Source organism: Dermacentor silvarum, chromosome 1, assembly GCF_013339745.2.
Source record: "Dermacentor silvarum isolate Dsil-2018 chromosome 1, BIME_Dsil_1.4, whole genome shotgun sequence".
NCBI lineage: Eukaryota > Metazoa > Arthropoda > Arachnida > Ixodida > Ixodidae > Dermacentor > Dermacentor silvarum.
This window is the reverse complement of record NC_051154.1, coordinates 42,901,998-42,924,359: the sequence shown is the minus strand read 5'-3', so window position 1 is coordinate 42,924,359 and position 22,362 is coordinate 42,901,998. Positions and strand designations below refer to the sequence as shown.

At 46.4% G+C, this 22,362-nt stretch overlaps 2 protein-coding genes across 3 annotated transcripts in view; one reads left to right on the top strand and one right to left on the bottom strand.

Annotated features, from left to right (window-relative positions):
* LOC119461748 (uncharacterized) overlaps positions 1-22,362 on the top strand; it is a 63,585-nt gene that overhangs the window by 22,922 nt on the left and 18,301 nt on the right. The gene's annotated exons all lie outside the window — the stretch shown is intronic.
* Positions 1,851-17,816, bottom strand: LOC119461733 (uncharacterized). Of its 2 annotated transcripts, none has more exons than XM_037723107.2 (2): positions 17,613-17,816; positions 1,851-2,642 (listed from the first exon to the last, which is right to left on the bottom strand). In XM_037723107.2, exons 1-2 carry the CDS (start codon positions 17,631-17,633, stop codon positions 2,220-2,222), a joined length of 444 nt encoding a protein of 147 aa, XP_037579035.1. In that variant the 5' UTR covers positions 17,634-17,816; the 3' UTR covers positions 1,851-2,219. The 2 variants fall into 2 exon arrangements, with proteins under 2 accessions (XP_037579035.1, XP_037579043.1); XM_037723115.2 differs by lacking the exon at positions 17,613-17,816 and adding an exon at positions 5,822-5,977.

Here is a 22,362-nt window from a genome sequence, read left to right as displayed (position 1 = left end):
CAACATCCTTTGAGAGAAAATTAAAAAGAAAGAGAACTTCTTGTTGTACCACGAAGATTGAATACTGGCAGTCCAGAATTCTACTTCTCAGCCACTCTGCCTATGCTCCAGCAGTGGATAATACTGATCCTGGAGAGTGTCATCGCACCAACAGCCAATGTTCACTCCAACAAACACCACACTATAAACGGTCTAAAAGGCTTACTGCGTATTATATTTCGCCAGTTATCGCGTCAATGCTTCGCGTTACGGGCGAAACTAATTTTTTTTTTTGCCTTGACTTGTCTTTTCTTTATTTAAATAAATGCTTACAATATTCATAAATCCAGGTTTCGTCGCCGGTGATGGTCCTTTCATGAATTCATCACTTTCGTTTAAAGTTTTCCAATCAATGCAACATTCCTTTCATCGCAACTTTTGCACAGCAGTGAGCAGTTTCTGTGATATCTTGGCGCTAATCTTTTTAATTTCCAAGATTTCCGCCGAGATTCTTGAACGAACAACTTTCCCAAACCAAGTGCCTTTGATATCATTCTACAGTCATTCGGCGGTCACTGTGCAGGAGAAGAACGCCGACACGATCAATGTTTCGTCATCTGCGTGCAAGGTGGAGGGGCATTCTGGTCTTGCATCGTTCTTGGGGTCTTCACGGTCTTCGCAAAAACGCTCAACGCGCTTGAAAACATCTCCTTTAGAAAGCGGTACACAGGAAGATGGAGACTTGGAAGTTATTATCAACAGTGATTGAGCAGTAGATGTTTCTAGAGCAAACGTTTCGACAAGCGGACTTGTCTTCGGCAGGGCACCAACTGACTAAGACGCTTATCGAAACGTTGCTCCAGAAACATCCCTTGTTCAACCACTGCTCACTATTTCTTTTAGTGCATCCTTACCATAGTCCTGTTGCCACTGCAAGAATTTCTGTAGCATTCTTAGTTTTAGAAAAATAACTTCATGCGGAATACCTTGTTGCGTCCGTTGGTCGATTTTCGTTACGACAAATTCTAAATATGGGTTGCACACGCACACAAACCGACATGCGCGCATAAATTTCTGCCTTGCCATACAGCAGTCAGTCTCAGACTGCACTTCAGTCGGGCCTTCTTCAGTGAGGAGTGGCGATACCAAAATTTGCCCCATTTTTTTTTTTTTGCCGATTCACTGGATTAACAATGAGATGTATCTATCTCGGCTTTGAAGCTCCGCCGTTTTTCAGGCTCCAGGTTGAAGAGTTGTGAACCGTCTTATATCACGAAAGGTTCTTCAAACGGAATGATACATTCCGTAGGTTGTCGTTTCTGCGTGTTAATTATGACCTCTGGATTAATTTTGAGGACCCGGGTTCGAGCTTTAATTATGTGCGCTCAAAGCACGTTACACAAGCGCTTTTGCATTCCGCACCTAATGGAATGTTTCAGCGTTTGGGGTGAACTGATATTGCCACGCTTGCCCGGTGCTGTGAAAGCTGACACGCAGAGATATGCACTCGTCATTCGCCTCACATATGTATAGTGAACGTATACGTTGACTAGTTGGAACCTTGTCTATACAGTAGACAACCGCGCCGGCGCACATGCACAAGGAAGATTAAGAAAGGTTGCTTGCACTTCCTTCTGCAACTTCACGCAGTCCAGTTTTGAAAACGAAATAAAATCAATAGAAAGAGTCTTCTGCGATGGTTGCAACGAGAGCTGTCGATCGAGAAAGCTTGCGTGAAATTATATGCGCCAACGCTTGACCGGTCGACCTCGAGATCAGTACAAGAACATTACTGACAGCAGGATATTAGGCCGACAGTGCACTTTGGTCCGCGAGTGCTCACCGATAGTACACGAAAACGTAGCTATAGGTGCAGGATGTATCAGAATGGTTTTATTTACATCATAAATAGGTATTTACAGGGTGTCGACTTTATACAGAACGATGGTATGACATGGATCACAGTATAGCATACGGTGTGCCTCCCGAGAAACATGGGCAGCAGGAGTACGTGCGTGTCGGCGCCACGCAGGGTAGGGCAACTGGAGTTCACCTGGGGCGACAGACTCGGCCGCCACGCACCACGCAAGCACCGAGGCGCGCGTGCGCGCCCCCTTGGCGCTGGAAGTTGGGTTGCACCACTACGAGATTGCTTCACTCGACTGGCGATTAGTTCAGGTCGCAGGAACAGCGCACCGAAAGAGTTGTCGAATTCACGGACCAGCGTGTCACCTGGCGCACTACATGACGGCGATGACTGGCGCCGGCGCCTGGAAGGCCGGCACAATGGGCGCGCAGTAGGCAGCGCAGTTCGTCGTCGGCCGCACGGGGATAGCGGCGGGCTGCGGCCGCACGTTCTTCTCCACCGGGATGCTTTTGTAGTCGGGCTGCGGTTTGGACACCAGGACGGTGCAGCGGAACTCCTCGGGCATGGCGTAGCGGATGACCGGTGGCCCGATGAAGCCGCTCTTGGCCTGCTTCGGGTAGACGAGCACGTGGCAAAGGCCGAACAGCGGCAGGATGAGCAGCGGCAGGAAGGCGGGGTGCACCGCCACTGTCAGGTAGGTGCCCATCACGGCCAGGGTGGTCAGGACGCCAGCGCCCAGCACGGCCCAGGTGGACACGGCGGTCTCGCTCTTCTCGCTCGCCATGAGGAACGGCATCTGGAAGGAGGCAACGAAACGACCGGACTCAGTTGCAGTCGGCTGCCTCGCGAAAAAGGCGCAGCCCCTCTTCATGCTGGCCGCCGCAGCAGCCCGAAAGGCCGGTGTGTGCGCTGCCGCTGCTTCTAGGGGCCGTACTTATAGCGGCAGCAAATACGCCGCTTTAGACTGTATGCCTCGTCACGCAGGGTTTGAAGGTAAAGACAATGCTAGGGCGGTAAAACAAGCGCAGCGACAGAGGCGGGATCACATGACCGTGATAGCCCTCGAGGGCTCTTTTAGCGAATCGCCTAACGATCGTTATCGTGACCAAGTATCATGTTCTCAGGAACAACTCATGATAGCAGCTGCGCTTTTTTTTTTATTGTCGCAATTTCTTCAAAAGATACAAGTCTCTAGTTCCGCTTGAGAATATTTAAGGACTCGATTCCTCAGCAGATGCGTTGAAGGCAACAAAAAGGGCAGCGGATTAAGACGGAAGGTGCGCACAAGAGAAGCAAATTAGATACGAGAGTAGGGTTCAGGCAGCTCTAGTCTTGTTTTGCTATTCTTCTTTGGTGTTCAGAATGTTGCGCACATTCTGAAAATAAACCATACGCTGTCCATCAGAGCAACCCGCGAAACTTCGTGGTATACAGGGTGTCCAAACTATCATGCACCAAAATTTAAAAATATGCAAATGCCACGTATCTGGACAGAACCAAGGTAATGTTGCTGGCTGTCGCTTGGAGATACTCAGATTATTTTTTGCATTCCGCCTAATCACAATTATTCTTAAGTAATCAACTTCTCAAATATTATAATTAGATGAAATGTGCCAATGAGAAAATTGTAGAGCAACATGAAAAACTCCCGATACAGCTTTCTGTTTCTCAATACGTGCTACATAAAAGTGTTCTTCCGAGCATGAAAGAAGCCCGCAAATACACGCAAAATTGACGCGCGACTGGCCGCTCGGGGCAGTTGATTAACTGATTATGACGAATTATGCAATTAGGCATAATGCTAAAAAATAATCTGAGTATCTCCAAGCAGCGTCAAACAACATTACCTTGGTTCTGTCCAGCTACGTGGGATTTGCAATTTCTTAAATCTTGGTGCATGATAGTTGGGGCACCCTGTATGTGTCGGATGCACCAGCTCATTTTGCATCGATATAAATGGGCAATAAGCCATAGATAAGTTACCCAACTGCTTGATCCAATTTTCCAGCACAGCTTCTTCTTTCTGGGGTTTTACGTGCCAAAACCAGTTCTGATTATGAGGCACGCCGTAGTGGAGGGCTCCGGGTTAATTTTGACCACCAGGGGTTCTTTAACGTGCACTACAACGCAAGCACACGGGCGTTTTTGCATTTCGCCTCCATCGAAATGCGGCCGCCGGGGCCGGGATTCGATCCCGCAACCTTGTGCTCAGCAGCGCAACGCCTTAGCTGACTGAGCCACCCCGGCGGGTCAGCACAGCTTGATACAACTGAAGTTTTCATCTTTGTAAGCCTTAGAAGTCGAAGCACACCCGCCGTGGTGGCGTAGTGGCTTTGTTGTCGTGCTGCTGAGCCCGAGGATGTGGGATCGAATTGCGGCCGCGGCGGCCGCATTTCGATGGGGGCGAAATGCAAAAACACCCGTGTACCGTGCATTGTGTGCACGTTAAAGAGCCCCAGGTGGTCAAAATTAACCAGGAGTCCACCACTACGGCGTGCCTCATAATCATATCGTGGTTTTGGCACGTAAAGCCCCAGAATTTAATTAACTAAGTCGAAGCATTAGACTGCTTTTACCAGAAGCAGTGACCATTGGGGCAGCGCGGAGTCGCCCTTAAAATGCACTAGCGGCCGTAATGTAACCATATAAATCGAAGCCGTTGTTCATTAATAAGCTTAATTAATCGCGCTTTCTTTTACGTAGACCATCAGGCTAACAGAGGTAAGAGATTAGGACGTGCTGCCATCGTCAGCTAGCTGGCTGGTGCGCGGCGCTCCGAAAACAGTGCGAGGCCGCGCGTCTCATAGAGAACAATGGTTCGGTTACGCTGCCTGTAGAACGGACACCAAATCATCGTCTATAAAATGCTAGTCTCTCATCCTTATAGAAAAAACGAATGGTTACGTCGTAAAATGTGTTGTCTGTGTCTTGTGAGATATGCACCATTTATAACGCAGTTAAAAAAAGAAAGAAAAATAGAAGAAGAAAACACTGAGCGGCAATACCCACAACTACCTAAAGAACGAATTCGGACGTATGTCGAAGGTCCAGTAAAGATTTGCGATACATGATTCGACAGCGATTCAATATTTGTCACGAGTTCAAGTAATGTATTCGCATCGGTTTGCGCATATAAACAGTTAGTCGTAATAATTATCTAATGTGATGAGTGACAAATATTCAGCATGCTCAAGGGGAAAAGTATGTTTGTTGTGCACGCAGTTGATAATGATTTCTCACCAGGTACTTTGTGTCGAAATGAACCAAGACTACATAAGCAAGGGATGCAAAAACACCAGCGCATTCGGGAACGCTTCGCACAGAGGGTGAAACGCGGTCGCCTTATGTTGCAGAGGGCTGCTCGCCTTATCCAGCAAAGCTGCCCAGCTTGGTATGACACAGTTCGGTGTTACAGACAAGTCCACATAAGCAAAATAGAACCGTGCGATTATTCATCTCTACTCGTTAGGCAAGGTCAACACAACACCCGAACGGGTTGCATGAACTCGCCGTGTCCAAACATGACCACGTAAATGGCGGGTCGTCGTGCGCTAACAAAAAGCAGTGCAATATATAAGCGGTCAATACGCGTGTGTGCATGATCGCTCTGTCAAGCCGCAGAAGAGCTACTGAGAGAGAACAAATATACGTGTAATAATATTGTCTACCGTCGCCATTTGAAAACGAGTCGCTGGAAGGGTGCATTTATACGCTGCATACCGTAAGAAAAGCCTGTGTCATAATATATGCGCCCGTTACGAACTAGCGATCATAATTTTAACGCGTGACACCACAAGTTCCAACAGCTCGTAGTTATGGCCAAATCGCCACAGGTCGAACACAAAGAACGACGGAGAGAAAGACGGCGGCGCTCTGCTGTCTCTCCGTCTTCCTTCGCTTCGGTCAAAGTAACCAATTTTTTTTTAACAAGTCAATTTTCCCTGTTATATGCACAACGAGAGAGTAGCCACTGACCTCGGAGGCGGCGGAGGAGGCCTTCGTCACCGGTGGTGGTTGTTCAATGGCAACATATACGCGAGTGCTGGTCTCCGAGCGTGCGTCTGCCTCGTGGCACCGGCAGCCGGGCTATATACGCGGCGGCGGCCGGGGCGCGGCGAGCACATGGTGCAGGCGCACCAGAGCGAGCCGGTGATAGCACGCCAGTTCTAACTAGACTCCGTAAGGGCGGCGAGCGAGATTGTTTTAAAGGGCGCCCTCGGAGCTTGCGCGCCCTCCCTCTCCGCAGCGCCGAAGGAGATAGCCGCGGAAATCTTCACGGCGGGACCGGACCGCGCCGGCAACCCTTGCGAGAACGCGAGAACAATCTACGCCCCGAGCGCCAGCCGGCGACGTGCCGCGGCTCTGGCATCGCTAACGAGGAAACAAGCGTCATGCGTCAATCTTTGTACAAATGCACGTCGCGAACATCCAAAATCGGGGCGGCGCTTTTGTGTCAAGTTGCTAGCATTCATGGAACGACTACTTCGAGCTGAACAAAAAGCAGTGAAATATATAAGCCGTCAATACGCGTGTGTGCATGATCGCTCTGTCAAGCCGCAGAAGAGCAGAAGAGGGCACAATTCGAGCAATTTTGTCGGAAGACTGAATGTGATGAAACCGGGTCGTAACCTGACGTCTGACCTCATCGCGCGGTGCCAACGTGCCTCCTTACAGCAGACAGCTCACGGCCTTCCGTCTGAGGGCCGGAGATATGATATAGTCTGACGAAATTGCGACTGACGAAGAGGTGCTGAGACATTTGTAGAACAGTGTATAACTGCATGTACGCGTAACGATATGCTCGGGAGTGATTCAAGCTAGCTGCTTAGCAAGTGATCGTAATGGGTGCCCAGCAGCCATCGAAGGCATTTCTATGCATCTCTTCGCAATAACGCGCCGCTATTATTGAAACTCCATAGCGGATTATTATAACTTACGTAGTTCCACTTTCTAAAGCTGCTTTGCGGGCTATGAGAGACACCGTTGTGGTGGTCTCCGGATTAGTTCTGGCGATATGAAGGTTTCCATGGTGTACCAAAATCTAAGTTCAAAAGCGTTTTCGTATTCCAGCCTTCTTTCGGAATGTGGCTCCGGCAAACCGGGTTCGATACCCCGCGAGCTGGCGTTCCACAGGAGCATGCCACAGCCACTGAGGCGCTAGGTAGTGGCGGTTTATTGCAAAGTCGAAAAGCGTTGACTGGCCGAAGCAATAATGTTCGTGCAGATATGTACGGGTGCTCTACACTGTGTAGTAACGGTACAACATAACCCTGGTCCCGACGAACCGCAGCCTGTTTCTGTTGTAACCGATGGTTAAAATTAGCAGGTCGCTCTTGGCAGACAGCATGCAGTATTTCTTATATGCTTGATAACGTGCGTGTTCTATAAAAAGACAACTTCCGCCATCGAAACAGGAGACCACACGTGCAACATGTACGCCATGTAAATACGTGCACGATTGAGTGGTCGCTGGTTGTAGATATAGTATGAAATTATGAATCAGTATAAACGTAACTAATTGCTTAACATAACTCAGGACTAATTTTATCTGCCCACCTGGTCCGCCTACCAAATGGGCAGTTGCTGAGGTATTGTGTTGCAACGTGTGCGGTCACAACGCGGGCCTTGAGACACAATAGATGTTTATTCCGGTGTAGGACTGATTACTCACGCAGCCTGTCTTTTATAACGCGAACATGCGTATCTTTTCCGGCCTATAGCCAGATCCCATAAAAGACTTAGAAAGAAACTCCTGGCCCAGCGGTCGCACTTATCAGCATTTCGCATTGCTCCTGTCTTTCTGGATCCGTAGTTAGAATCCTCGAGCACTTGATCGACGCTTTGTCTGCTTGAGTTTCTTCACACCAGTCTTTAACAAGGTGTCTGGGTTAGAAAATGCAACTATTTTGTTTTCTGAAAAGCTTTGTTTCCGTGACTTTACTACAGACATTTTCAACAACAAAAACGTATCTCAAGCTTTCTCCAAACACGACAAATGACCAGAGTTTACTACAGGAAAGATAAGGTTGCCGATATCAGTCCGGCGATTAGTGGTCAAGCCAGCTCGCCTGACTGCGCATCCTCTCTCTGAGCGGCGTCTGTCCGTAACCGCGCACGTCGTCATGGTGGTAGCCTTGATTTGTAATATTCTTTAAATCGTCATTTTCTGTCCAACGCCGAGATTTGATTTGTGTTTGTACGCACAATTTGTCACGGAATCTACAACAATATCCTTTAAAGAACGGGAACAAACAGCGCTAGGACGGGACGAAGTGAGTAGACAGACAAGGCGCTGAACGTTACCACAGGGCCGCGATTTTGTAGCAAGGCATTATGACTTATTCTACTCTAGTCTTATCATCCACCGCTCACGGCCGGCTGATCCCGTTGATAATGCGAGCGGACCGTCGCTCCGACCACTGACAAAGCGCGATAAGCGCGAAAAGGCATCATTACATTAAAGGCATCGCTACAAAATACCGGCCCTGGTTTATTGCTGGGAAAGCAATATATACAATACGCTGGTTCAGCGCAGAAGGCCAGAAAAAACACGGTTTCTGCGCTGGGAAGGGAATGAAATCATCACATCACGCGCGTCGTCATAACAGGTTATCATGTTTTTGACAAGTACTTAATCTCACAGCTATGCAGAGAAACAGAGGGTACGCTGACGCAGGAGTTTCCGTGCGATTGAACGCAAAACGCTTCCCAAATCTCGCGTGCTCTTTGTTCTATATATCTACCTAGTATAGTGCAATCTTCATAGGGAAAAGCAGCCGCATTCTTTGCAGTGTTGGGCTAAATATATTGCTTTCCCGGCAATAAACCAGTGGTCGTTAGTTCAGCGCCTTGTCTGTCTACTCACTTCGTCCCGTCCTAATGATGTACCAACCAGCCCCAGACCAGCACACTCCTTCAATCCTTTAAGGTTTTAGGCACCAGGCTCCAAAAAGAGCCGCACAAAATTGCATTTTCTGCGCCGCACAGACGACTAGCCGTGTCAGATGTGGAAATGGACCACGCCCCGTCTCAACTTGGGTGTTGCGTGCTTGCGACTGCGAGCATAAGGACTGTCGTTGCTTGTGTCCCCGACGAGTACGACATCAACTCGGTCAAAATAAACCAGTCCAAGAAACAACGTGTGAAACGAGCACTTTCCCATAATTTGCGGTCATTCAATTAAAGTACAGCGTTTTCTAAAAGTACACAGTCCGCAGGACACGTGACAAGGAATGTCGTCGGGCCGACCTTGAGGCTCCAACGGCACTACGTGGAAGTGCTATTTCCAATTTTTTTTTTATAATGCGATGGCGCGCCGAAAACGCTCCGCTACAATGTCAGGAGACTACTCGTGTGTGTTTGATGAAGACTTGTTGACTTTTGAGCTGCATTGTTGCTATAGTGCGTTAACTATGAAGCAGCGCCTGCTGTACTGTTGTCAATTTCCATCGTCTTATTTACTTTACCGCTGTTTCAGCAAACTGCGCTGAGTTTCTGATACGGGGGGTGTACGCCTGCAGCACGAGACTGACTGGCCCAAGGCTTTTCGAGGCGCTGCCTTCGTATCCGGCGTAACGTGAAGCCAGCGCGGTACGGAAAACAAGAACGAGGCGTCGCGTAAAGTCCATCGCGAGAAAGAAAAAAAAATATATTAAATGCGTGGCAGTGTACGCGTCCGAGAAATGGCTCCAGTCGCACATGACACCAGCGCGGTTTGCGTGGTGGGATATCGCACAACGCAGAGGCGATTTGTTCGCTCTGGGCCCTTATCTTTCCTGCAGCTTGGTGCGGTGGACGTCGGTTTACTTTTGCACGCGTCCACTGTTTATTGTTTGCGGACAACCGTCTTGGTGGGGTCAAAACTAACACGCGGCCGCACAGTCGACGCTGTCGTATGTTGCTGCTCATGACCGTGGGCGAGATCGACGAGTTCACGTATATATGTGAACATGAATCATACGCAGATCATGCCGGTATCATCCGCACGCATTAATGTTTTTTTTTTGTGTTCAAGGGAAGTCACACGGCGGAGTGTTATGCGCTTCTTGAAGCCTTTTATGAGCCCAGAAGTGTATACAGCTCGCGTTCATTTATGCTCGTTAGGCAGCGTTTGCCCAGAGTCCTTTAATATACCGGTTGTTTCAGCAAACACTTTCAAATTAAAAAAAAAAAAAACCTGCCTGTAGCAGATAGCACAATTCTAGTCCATTAGCTGGTCTACTCGAAGAGGCGGACATGACTTGCACTAAAAATTGAAATGCATAATCAAATAATTAACAAAAACCACTAATTACGTTTTTAACTAATTGCCTTATGGCACATATTGCTGCGATTGACAAATTCTAGCGGGTGAGACTGCAAGACATTTCCACTTACTGTGTGGTTACAAATAACTGTGTGGATGACACAATTTACGAGACATTAATTCCCGAACATTGCGTCGAAATGCACTGGCGTTCCAGTTACTTTTGTGCTTCAAAGCACAAAACGACGTTTTGTTAAGAAAGTAAGTGGAAAGACAGTGCATTTTTGCCTCAAGTTTCACGGCACATATCTCGTAAATGGTGGCATCCACACAATTATATTAAAGTGGATATGGCTTGCAGTCACACCCGCTAGAATTTCTAAATTGGAGTATGTTCCAAAGGTAATTAGCTAAAAACTTAATTAGTGAATTCAATTAGTCGATTATGCATTTCAATTTTTTGTGCAAGTAATGTCCGCCTCTTCGAGTAGACCAACTCATGGAGTAGAGGTGTGCTATCTGCCAGAGGCAATTGTTAAATTTTTTTTTGTTCGCTGTTCGTGTTCGCTGAAACACCCTGTACACCTTGAAGGACTCTGGTTTGACCAATGTTCCATAGCGTAACATGGTTCGTTACTAGACCTACACCCGTCACCGTGTCTGGGAGTACTAGGTCGCGAATACAAGTTCGCGAACTCGATTCCCTCCCGCAAAAGAAGCATTCCTGTGCGGTTATGGTGCATTCCAGTGACAGATTTGAAGCACTTCCCGCGCAACATTTCCTGTTATTTTTGGCGGCAACCTGTTTGAATGGCAGCACGGGCAGCGTGTTTCAATGGCCAGATCTCGAGCAAATATCGAGCCAATATCACCCCTGTGGAGCAGCCCGGACTGCTTTGCCGAAGTCGACCGGAACTCGGCTTGGTGCAATTCCTTCGCACATGACAGTTGTCTCTTCCAGCTCGTCTGGTGGGCCGCAAAAGTCGTGGTTCGCACATTTGTGGACGACGAATTTGCACGAAATTACGAAACTCTGGTATTCGAGTGCGTTCCAGGGACGACGTCCACTTTGCTTAAATCTATAACAGTGGCATGCGGCGACGTACTCCAGAACGCTTATATACAGGGTGTTCTTTTTTTACGTTTTACTGAATTTTTAGAAATCGCCTGTGGCAGGTTGCATAATTCTTATAATTGAGCTGGGTTATTCGATGAGGCGAACATTAGTAGCACGAAAAATCGTAACACATTATCAACTAATTAACAAAAATTTACTAATTAATTCTTAGTTAATTACTTTACGACACATATATGCAATTTACGAATTACAGCAGGTGAGCTTGTCAGGCGTATCCACTTGGAATGAATTAAAAGAATTACACCAGTTTGGAGATATGCACTATCAAACACGCCGTAAAGATGCACTGCTGTTCCACTTACTTTTTTACCAAAATGCTGTTCTATACATTGAAGCACGAAAGTAACTGTAACGCCCATGTATTCGTCCCACACTTTAGTAAATAATACCTCGAAACTGGTGTCATCCTGGAAATTCATTTCAAGTGGATGCGTCTTGCCAACTCACCGGCTACAATTCGTAAATTACAATATGTGTCGTAATGTAATTACCTAAGAAATTCATTAGTCATTTTTTTAATTAGTTGAATTGTCTTTCGATTTCTCGTGCTACTAATGTCGACCTCTTCGAATAACCCAGCTCAACGATAAGAATTGTGCTACCTGCCACAGGCGATTTTTAAAATTCCGTAATACTTAAAAATCAACATCTTGTATATCCTCGGCACTGTTGTTGTGGCATACTGCGAAGCCGCTCGCAGACCCGATACAGCTTTTTTGTGCAATGATAGAACACCGGCGTATCGGACGCTTATCAGTGATGGTTATTCTTGCTGTACACACCAAACGTAGCACCAAACACGCTAAAGAAGGGGACAGAATGGCCGTGCCGACAGCGAACGGCTAAAAAAAGAAATGGCTGTCGGAATGCGAAGGAAGCTGTGTGCACACGCCTCCTAGCCTGTACTCGCTTCGTCGACGACCGCTCATGTTCCATTCGTGCATTCCACGCTGTCGCTCTACGCCATAACTATAGGTGTTCGCTCGCGGAGTTGGTCAACCGTTCCGAACCTGCTATTGGAAATAAAACAATTTCGGATTGTCAAAATTTATCGTGTACCTTCCACTGTAGGGCATGTCGTAACAGACTATAGGTGTGGCACAAGAAAAAGCTGGCCGAGTTGGTACCTATTCATATTCGTACTTTGGTTTGCGCATGAGACACAAGGACGAAGGAGAGGACTATAGACGATACGAGCGCAAACACTGACAGCTATTAGTGAGACCACCGTCGTGGGACTTGAAAGATTAAGGTTAACACGTGGAAAAGGGCCCTGTGTGCTAGAAATATTCAGCAGAATAACTGAATAGTTGTAATTTTGGGACGCAAAATTTCAGGTTTACTATTACTAGAGCGCTAAGTCGATCACTGCACGCCGGCGAGCCAAATATGCCCTATACAATGGAATCGGTTAAATAAGACAAGGTATTCAAACTTTTTGAACAACTCAGGAACGTGTAGTAGGTGAAATTGCGAGCGTCGAAGAAAACAAATACCTGTATGCCCGTTGAAATAGTTGCGGAGATTTTCTCGTGCAACTGTATAGCATCAGCTCAACTCCAGGAAAGCCGCAGAAAAAGCCGGCGGTGCCCGGAATCGCTGAAACCAGCCGCAGCTGCGTTCCTGGGCACCCTATGTGGCAACGGTCCGTGCTCACTCGAGCGCGCTATTCGCAGCCTTGTTTGAATCTCCCGCATTTTCAGCAAGTATTAAAAAAAGAAGTTTAATACCAAAATTACTTCTCTGCTTTTTATTCAGCATTTCTGTAGGCGCTCCAATGTTATCCTTGACATAGCTCATGTCGCAAAGCAAAATACACGATACGAAAGCTAAAAAATAAAATAAAATAAAAACCAAGCGAGTGGGCTGGGGACGATGTAAAATGCCACTCGATTTTTGACCAATTCCCCTCCATGGGTATGCGCCCTTATTTGAGGTCATCATCATCATCATCATCATCATCATCATCATCATCATCATCATCAATAGCTTCAAAACTAGCTTGTTGGCTTCCATTTACACATGGCGCATACCCACTATAGGAGATTGCCCAAGAGTGGGATGGAATGAGAAAAAGTTGTCGCAGTTTCACCTGAAAGGCGAAGCATCAATTGCGATAGCAAACTTGTAGAGAGCTATACGAAGTAATGAGATTAGCTTTATCAGCTGTATAAACTTGGACATGCAGCAGCATCGGCAACACGCACAACTGTTGTCGACGCCATCGGCGTTCAGAGGGGCATGGGATGAGAAAAGTACGCTTAGTTCTGACAAGAAAACAATGGAAACAACGGGAATGTGGCCGTATTCAGAAAGCTATGCTTTTGGCCAGCTGCCTTTGCTAATAATATGGACCAGCATAAGGATTGGCTGGAATTTGCTCTTAGGAAAAGTCTGGCCTAAGAACTTTTTGTGATTACAAAGCAGGTAACAAATAAATAAAAGAGTTGGTCAATACGGGCCAGGTTGCGCTTTGTCTTTCTTGTCAATGACGCGAGTCACCTCCATCCACATCGCTGGCCTAAGCTCAGGCGTCAGAACGCTTCACAATCAAGCATTTCCGCCTGTGATAATTAACTAAGACGTTATGCGCTTAACGATAATTATGGAGCTTCCATTTCTTAACGACAACAGTATTGGTGCAGCCGATTGTGACTGCGTTGTGCGCTTCCTCACACGTGCGCATACACACTGCTCGCTTCTCTTCTAGATCATTAAACATTTAATACTCTTAAGTTTTTTTTATTATATCCTCACAGAACAGGCAGCCGTAATTTCCTCGGGTTAACCTTGACTCAGTTTGCCCTTTCTATCGCCCCTGTCGAAGCAATCTGAACAAAATTGAAGCATCGTCGTTGGATCTATTTCGAATTTCTACTAGTGTCCCTTTGAACACTCTTTCCCTAGGCACTTATAATTGTCATCAACAAGATGGACATCACCCGCCGTGGTGGAGTAGTAGCTTTGGCGTTGCCCTGCTAAGCCCGAGGACGCGGGATCAAATCCCGGCCGCGGCGGCCGCATTCTGATAGGGCAGAAATGCAAAAACGCCCGTGTACCGTGCATTACGTGCACGTTAAAGAACACCAGGGGGTCAAAATTAATCCGGAGTCGCCCACTACGGCGTGCCTCATAATCAGATCGTGGTTCTGGCACGTAAAACCCCAGAATTTATTTTTTAAAGATGAACATCGCATGTCGTCAGAACGTTAAAACGATGAATTATCCTAATTGATTAAACGTTGCTTTCTTGCTCGAACGAAGATCTCAGACCCCCCTTTGTCCTGCCTCGTGTCATGGCACGATTTCAATCATGCCGCTATTAGCAGCTAAATGCGACATTCACCGGTAAAATATTTGAAAAAAAAAGCAAAGAATAAAAGAAGCTTCACCCCAGTTTTTGCCCCTGTGACAAAAAACAATACCTGGGGACGTGTCAAACAATTGCTTACTAACTTCGGCGTTTTAGCTCTTTTCACTGCCACAAAATCGTCCAATTATCGCCCGTCATTTCAAGTTGCACAGATAAATTTTCATTAGAGGTAAGTTACAGAACTGTATGAAGACATAGTTTTTTGTTTGTTCAGCTGTTAATGGCAATCACTGGCTTGCATTGTTGTACTGCTGCGTTGTCGCTATACAGCGTTCTGTTGCTAACAGAAATGCTTAGTTTTCTTTTCCCGTTCGCATAAGACACCGTAACTGCTGCCTTCGATTGACGTAACTGACAAATGAAGGGCTGATTCATATTCGACAATTATTTTCAGTTACATTCATTGTGTTGTACCACAAGGGTCATTGTCTCACTGGTCATTCAAAGATATCACCGTAAACTTACCGCGCTCTCTCATGCTCATGAAAAGCCCTCACCGCTGAGCGTAGTGGGTTACCTGACACGGCAGGGACTATCGCGCTACCCGATGGTGCCTTGATAAGTCCAGCGACGATAGCGATCAATGAGACTGGACATGTTTCAGGTGCGTCAGGCTGCAACACTTATGTCGCACACTCCATTCTTGTATGCTGAGACAGAAACGTGACACTGCATTTGCGCAGCTTCTAGCTTTTCCGCGCCTTTGTTTTGGTCTTTGCCCGCCTGTTTTGGTCTCCCACTACGGCGTGCCTCATAATGATATCGTGGTTTTGGCACGTAAAACACCAGATTTAAAAGAAATGTTTTGGCCTTTCTCGCAGTAGAATTAGGCAATGACTGATAAATGTAGGCGTCACTTGCGCATATACTGCCTCATGTGATTGATTCTCATTGATCATGAACGGCTGAGTGGTGTCTCTTGGCCAAGCTATCATATACTTGCAGTGTCCAATATACCTGAGCGCTCTGGTGCCTCCCGCTTCTGGGGTGAAACGCCACCGCGAACGTTGAGCAACGCGTCTGTTTGAATAGAATGACCGCATTCGAGTCTCCGATATCATGGAACTTCGAGTAGTTCGTCTTTTCAAAGAAAAAAAAAAGCGTGATTTTAGCTGTTTTCTATATGTGTAATAGACTTACTTTAACAGAGAAGATAAAATTGGAAACAGAGATATTAGGTTAACGAAAGACTTCACACACAATGCTCCAAACAATGGGTTTCTCGGTGTACGTGGCGGTCGGGCTCGTTGTGCGGGGTTTTGTTTGAGTGCAGTTTCGCAAACAATTTCGGCGAAAAAAGAAACAGCCAACTGATCGAAAGAAATAGTAACACAACGGCACATACAGAAGGTCACGACACGTAGGATATAATGTATTAACATCCGGTCGTTTACACTTGAAGTGATATCGGCAAGCGTTCTCACTTGTGCGAAGGTTGCCGGTTATGCGGACACCAACGTGCGAAAGCCAGACAGTGCAAGGCATGCCGAGCATCAAGCCAACAATGACAGACAGTTGAGCGAGCTCGTACGAGTATTTATCGGCCGCTGTAAATGTGGGATTTTTCTCAGGAATAAACGGTAGTTTGAAGTAAGCGCCTGTCCAGTTGTTTTCTCGCCTCTGTTTTTCATCTCATCTGCGCTGTTACGCCAACCATGAGCATCAAGAAAGCTTGTATAAATCGAAGCAATGATTGACATATTGGTCCCTGGCGCCAGATTTGCAATGAACGTCGGTATGAAATAATGTTCATTACAGTGTTAACCAATGCAGTGAACCAAGGTTCACTGCATTGGTTCACTGAGAACCATTGAGAACGATGGCGATGTATGATGTGCTTGTCGAAGGAAGAATGCTGACGAGAAGTGTGTGGGGGGCACATAGAAGTGCGATACACACGTCTAAATACATTTAAGGCTTCTATACACTTTGTGTCTCAATGGCACATACCCATTGGGGGGGATTTGCCAAGAATGGCACATACACATGCAGTTACCCAAGAATGTGGTAGCCCAAATGTTAAGAAATTTAAGAAAATTAAATTAAGCTGTTGAATATATCTGGGTTCTCGCCTAATAGACAACCACTTCGGGGTTCGGGGGTAAAAAAAGTTTCGCTTTAATTATACGAAATAAACACACAATATAGCAACCCAAACTGCTATGCTATGCTGAAGCTTTTGTTGCGACATAGTTTTTAAAAAAATTATGCGGAAAAGGGGAGGGAACTTCAGACAGAGTGGATGGGGCAGGGGCACGACAAGTTCTAGGATCTGTATGGGTCCATAATATTGCTTCATAACGGATACCTAGCGCTCTGTCCTGTCTTCCCTCTATTTTTCGGACAAAAATGTTTTTTTCGGGATATATACTATGTCGCAGCGTAAGCAACAACACTAACAAGTCTAACTCTCATCTGTAGTTATGCTACGCTGAAATGCTACGCTGCCTATGCCGTTAAATTGTTCCTGTATATGAGTGTTGCAGGATTAGATGCTAGCCTATATGGCTTATGGATCCGGTTATTTGTGCGTAAATATCGTATACTGTGAAGTATATAGGCGTTGTTGGGCCAATTGGTGCGAGCTTACATGTTAGCTGCAGTGCAACATAGACGAAGACAAAAACGACGAAAACACAATGAGTTTGTGTTGTCTTCGCCTTCGTCTACATTGCAAATAAGGTATATATATATATATATATATATATATATATATATATATATATATATAATATACTCCGCCATAAACATTCACTTAAGTTACGTAAATAAAAAAAATCATGCAATGGTGCTTAATTCGGTTGCCTGTTGTATAGAATTAACTTCAGTTGGCTGTTCTCGACGCTGACAAAAGTTCGATCGGGACATTGGTCAAACCGAAGAGTAGTAGCGTGACGCAGTAGAAAACCATGCACTGTGCGCGCGGCGCTTTCTATGCGGTCGCTCCAGACGCAGCGCAAGTAGTACACATGCGATGGTATAGAGACCTGCTTTGCAGCTCGGCACTCACCTTGCGCTTGCCTTCAGGCATCAGTCCTTGGGCTGTGCGGGCTGACACGTTTTATAAGTTCCTCTTCGGTCGGCTTTTGTTTCGCTTTGTTTCGTCTAGTGTTGCGAGGTCTCCCGTGCTCCCGAACATAAACAATGCGCTTCGGCGCTGATGTATTTGTTTTCGGAACCAGACTCATCCGGTTGTCGACTGCCTGAAATGAGCTGGACAACTCGCGATAAAGCATCTGGGAAGCTGGCGCCGCCAGAAGAGGGTGAGGGGATCGCAGTGGCGGGATCGCGCCAAAGAGCAAAAACAGGGCGTCATCTTTACGAGAAACGCGGAGCGTCGCAGATTACACGCGCGGAGCTGCAGTGATAGCGGCGATGATTTTTTTTTTAATTTTTTGCCATCCCCTGTGAACGCTTGGGAACACTGCCCACAGGCATGCTATATATCCTTCTTGCAACTCTGCGTTATGAAACAATTGTTTTATTTCCCAACAGTACCGATGCACAGAGCACTTTGAGCTGATCCGATTGTTTACGACGCGCTCATGCTGCCAGGTCAACAAGCTCAGCATTCCTCGCTTCCGGATGCCGCAAGTTTGCCTCATTGTTACTAAAAAAAAAAAGTCATGATGACATTTTTTTTTCTATTTAACAGTTCGTTATTTGGCAGGCCGTTGGCTGGCTGGGATAAACGTGACAATTAATGGGCCCTTGCACCTAGCCTCCTAAGACCCTTTGTACAATGCATTGCACATTGCCTTCAACATTTTTTTAATTTTTTATTTATTTATTTTTTTACAATTCACTCCCATGTACTTGCGTTGTAGTGCACGTTAAAGAACCGCAGTTAGTCAAAATTAATCCGGAGCCCTCCACTACATCGTCCTTCATTATCAGAACTGGTTTTATCACGTAAAAACCACAGAAAGAAGAAGAAGTAATGTTGCCTAATAACTGAAACTCTGGCATGCATACGACGCTCCACATCTAAAATATTTCTATCTTGAGCAGAGCTCCATGTGCGCGCAATAGATGAATGACTTCGCCTGCCCAGTCGCATCGAAGAATTAAAGGGGTGAGGGAAAGAGGGCATCCTTTGGCACGATTGTCTATTCAGACCGACCAGGAGACTGAAGTGGACGGCAAGTGTCTGTTGCACCCACGCAGCACGCCCTCCTATATCTAAACTACACTCACAACGCGCCCCTGCGATTGTAGTCGAGGTGCATGCCCTGTGCCGCCCAGGAATAGCGACGAGTACGTGCCAGGGCCACGGAAGGTGTTGGTGTCATCCTCAGTTCGTATTTGGCATGTTCAAGGAGTGCCCAATCAGTGTCTCATAATTATCGTGCAAAGTCGTTCTCTTTGCGCTCGCACTTAGATATACATTGAATGCTATACCTGCCTGCAGGCCTTCTCAGCGAGGACATTCGTTAGGCATAACTGAAATCTCCACACTTGCGCGCGCGTCAGCACTGATACTGGCCTATGTCGGCTGGCTTCCTGGAAGGTCAACGGCATGTAGCGTGGCCGCTTTGCTCCTCAGAGGAAAAAACTCACGGTTGCGCAGCCACCTTTGACTCACAAATGGCCCGCAGCCCAGCGGCAACGAAGCATTAAGCGAGGAGTAACTGTCGGCGCTAAGTAAAACCCGCACACACAAGACGAGAACACTCAGCATATATTGCGTATTCAAGCTGTTTTCTGCACTGTCATTCAACACATTCGCAATGTACACAACTAAGCCAGAAACAAATTCTTTTAAGACACAGCCTTGGTTGCTGGCACTTCTCTGGGGCATCATTCTCATTAGTTCTGCGCCTCTGTGCATGCGCAGTGGCGTCGCAGTGTGACCGGCGCCGCATTGGCGTGCGCTACTGAATCGGATATAATGATATATATTACTGAACCCCGTAGCGAAGTTGCATTACCAAATGAACAGGTCAGTGTAGTACATAAAACCATCTTCGTGTCGTGATCAGCTTTAACTTTGTCTGGAGCGATATATGACCAACTACGTAGAACATATTGGTTGGCTTATTAGTTATCTTACGATACAAGTTAAGGAGTATGTAAATAATAATATGTATTACCAAAAAGATGAACAAATTTGTGTCGTAAGAAAGCGAAGCAGAACTACTGTCCGTCTTGTTGTTGTTGTAGTAGAACTTAGTAGTAGTAGTAGTAGTAGTAGTAGTAGTAGTAGTAGTAGTAGTAGTAGTAGTAGTAGTAGTAGTAGTAGTAGTAGTAGTAGTGGTAGTAGGAGGCCGTCTTGCTTCTGCCTAGTCTTTTTTCACTACTAGTAAAAAGCATGCTGAAACAGCTTCCTTCTTTATAGTGTTAACATTATAGTGATAATGGGGGCAATGATGTATCCTATATGTAAAACTTGCTAGTAACAGTCACTTTTGTCAAGTAGAATATACTTTCATGTCGAATTTCCCACTCAAGACCCGATAGTTTCTTTTTTGCGATCACGAGACGGCTGATTAGATTTTGTGACGTGTAATATATCTTCGTTCTTTTCGATCGCTAATATTGAGAAAAGGACAACGCCATCATGGTGCGCACCTTTGCAAGTGAGAGACGTCAATTTTAGAAGTCTAGTTTTGATGAGCGGTACGTGTATTGAATATCCAACGTTCTGTCTACATTTGAACCTAAGTGCGCTTGAAACAATCCAAGAAGATTGTCCAGCACGTTGACAAACAGGACAGTCAACGAAACTAGACATATTCTCAGCTGTGGGCTATTTGCAGACACAGTCTGAGACTCATGCCCTAGAACAAAAGCGTGTACCTATACTTCTGAAGGGTAAAAAATAGACGCTACATCGGCCACAATAAAACCCACGTTTTTTACGATAACGCGGAACCGCTTTGGTACCCTCACATGGGAGCCTTGTTCACAAAGAAGCTCATGCGACTCGCTCTTTCAGGGTCGGGTTTTTTCATAGGCAACGTACCCCTAGCGTGTTTTCTTCTTATTTTTTTTTCTCTGATAATAGAAAACGAACACTACGGTTTATTTTTAGTTGTGCAGAAGGGCAAAAAATAAAAAAAAATTACTTCGATAACGGCAAATGCTCTCTTGGTGTGGTCCTCACATTCCTATCTGTCAAAAGGAACAGGGCGGGGCAAAATACAAAAACACCCGTGCTTTGGGGGCACGTTAAAGACCCGGGTGGTCAAAATTAATCCGGTGTTCCCAACTACGGCGTGCTTCATAATCAGATCGTGGTTTTGGCTCGTAAAACCTCAGAAATTAATAAATAAAAATAGTAAATAGGCCTGAATACAGCGAGCAGGTGGGCAGCAGCAGACAGCGAGCATAAACCAACGGAAGATTGTCATTACTCTTATTCAGCGCGTGCTTCGTAATCTGTATTACCAGGAACTCAAGGTATAACGGCGCTGTGATCAACCCCTTCTTTTCTGGCAATGATACATACCTTCCCCCAATAGACGTCGTGCCTCTTGGATGCAACATACTCTGATAAACCGCAATATTTCACATGTCGCTTCCTTACGTCGTATAGTCGCGCTCTTTCAGCCGTCTTTTAAGGTCGCCGGTTCCGTCAACGTACACAGAGTCATAGTCGGCACGCGAAATAATGTACACCAGAGCTGGGGATTTCTAATGCGTAACATTATATGGTGGGTCTGTCGAAAAAATTCATGTGAAGCCAGAAAACCTCTTTCCCGATATAGGGCGAGAATGCGCAATTTAAGCTCAATGTGTGCGCGGAATTGATGGCAGCCATCCGGTGTATACAGTGACAGACGACCCACTGTCCGCGATAACAATATATGCGCGCCGGCGCAAAAGGTTCTATACGAGCCCGTCCGCTTTCGCCGTTCCCCATTCGCCATACGTAGAAAGCAGGCTAGCAAGCAGTATGGGACGCCCTGGTAAACACCCGACCAGTGAGGATGGAAGTTGAATAAAAAGGGTACTTAAAAGCGAGAGAATGCGCCACTCGTGCATTAATTACGCATGCACGTGCAGCCGTCCCCCATCCGCTGCCTATGACGGCATTAGAGAGTTTTAGATTAGGGGGACGCAAGCGTAGGGGCCCCAAGCGCTAGCGGGCCCCTACGCTTGCGTCCCCCTAATCTAAAACTCTCTATTAGCGCGTTGGTTATGGCGCGTCGCGCAAACAAATTAAGCGGAACTTCTCCGAACAGGTACTGTCAAGAGAGAGAGGTTTATTTGAAGAAAGGCAGAGAGGTCGGCTTGAGCGTTAGTTTGCTCTGGCCTGCTACTCTACATTGGGGAAGGGGGGAGGGGATAAAAAGAGCGATGAATGATGATGATGATAAGATTAGGAGGAGCGTATGTACATGTCCATCCCGTTGAGGTCATACTATAGTCGTGCATGGAGTCCAGTGGCTTGAAGGAAGGCTACCGTCGCTTCGATGACCACAGCTGCGCTGTTGGCGTCAGGCCAAGGACCTAAGACAATCTCGTCCGACATTGGTCTTTTAGTTACTCGCTGAATAGTTGAAATGAGGCTCTGCCGTTCTCGCGCGTACGCTGGGCATGAGCAAAATATGTGCTCAAGTGTTTCTGGCACTGGGCAGTGATCGCAGTTGGGACCAGTGTCACTGCAGCCGATGATATGTGTATAACGCCTCGTGAGTGCAACACCAAGACGAATCCGGTGTAGCAGACTTGTTATGCTCCTCTTCAGTTTATGAGGCATGCGGAACTTCATTTCTGGGTCCCATTTGTGCAGTCTCTTGTGTCGTCGATCAGGA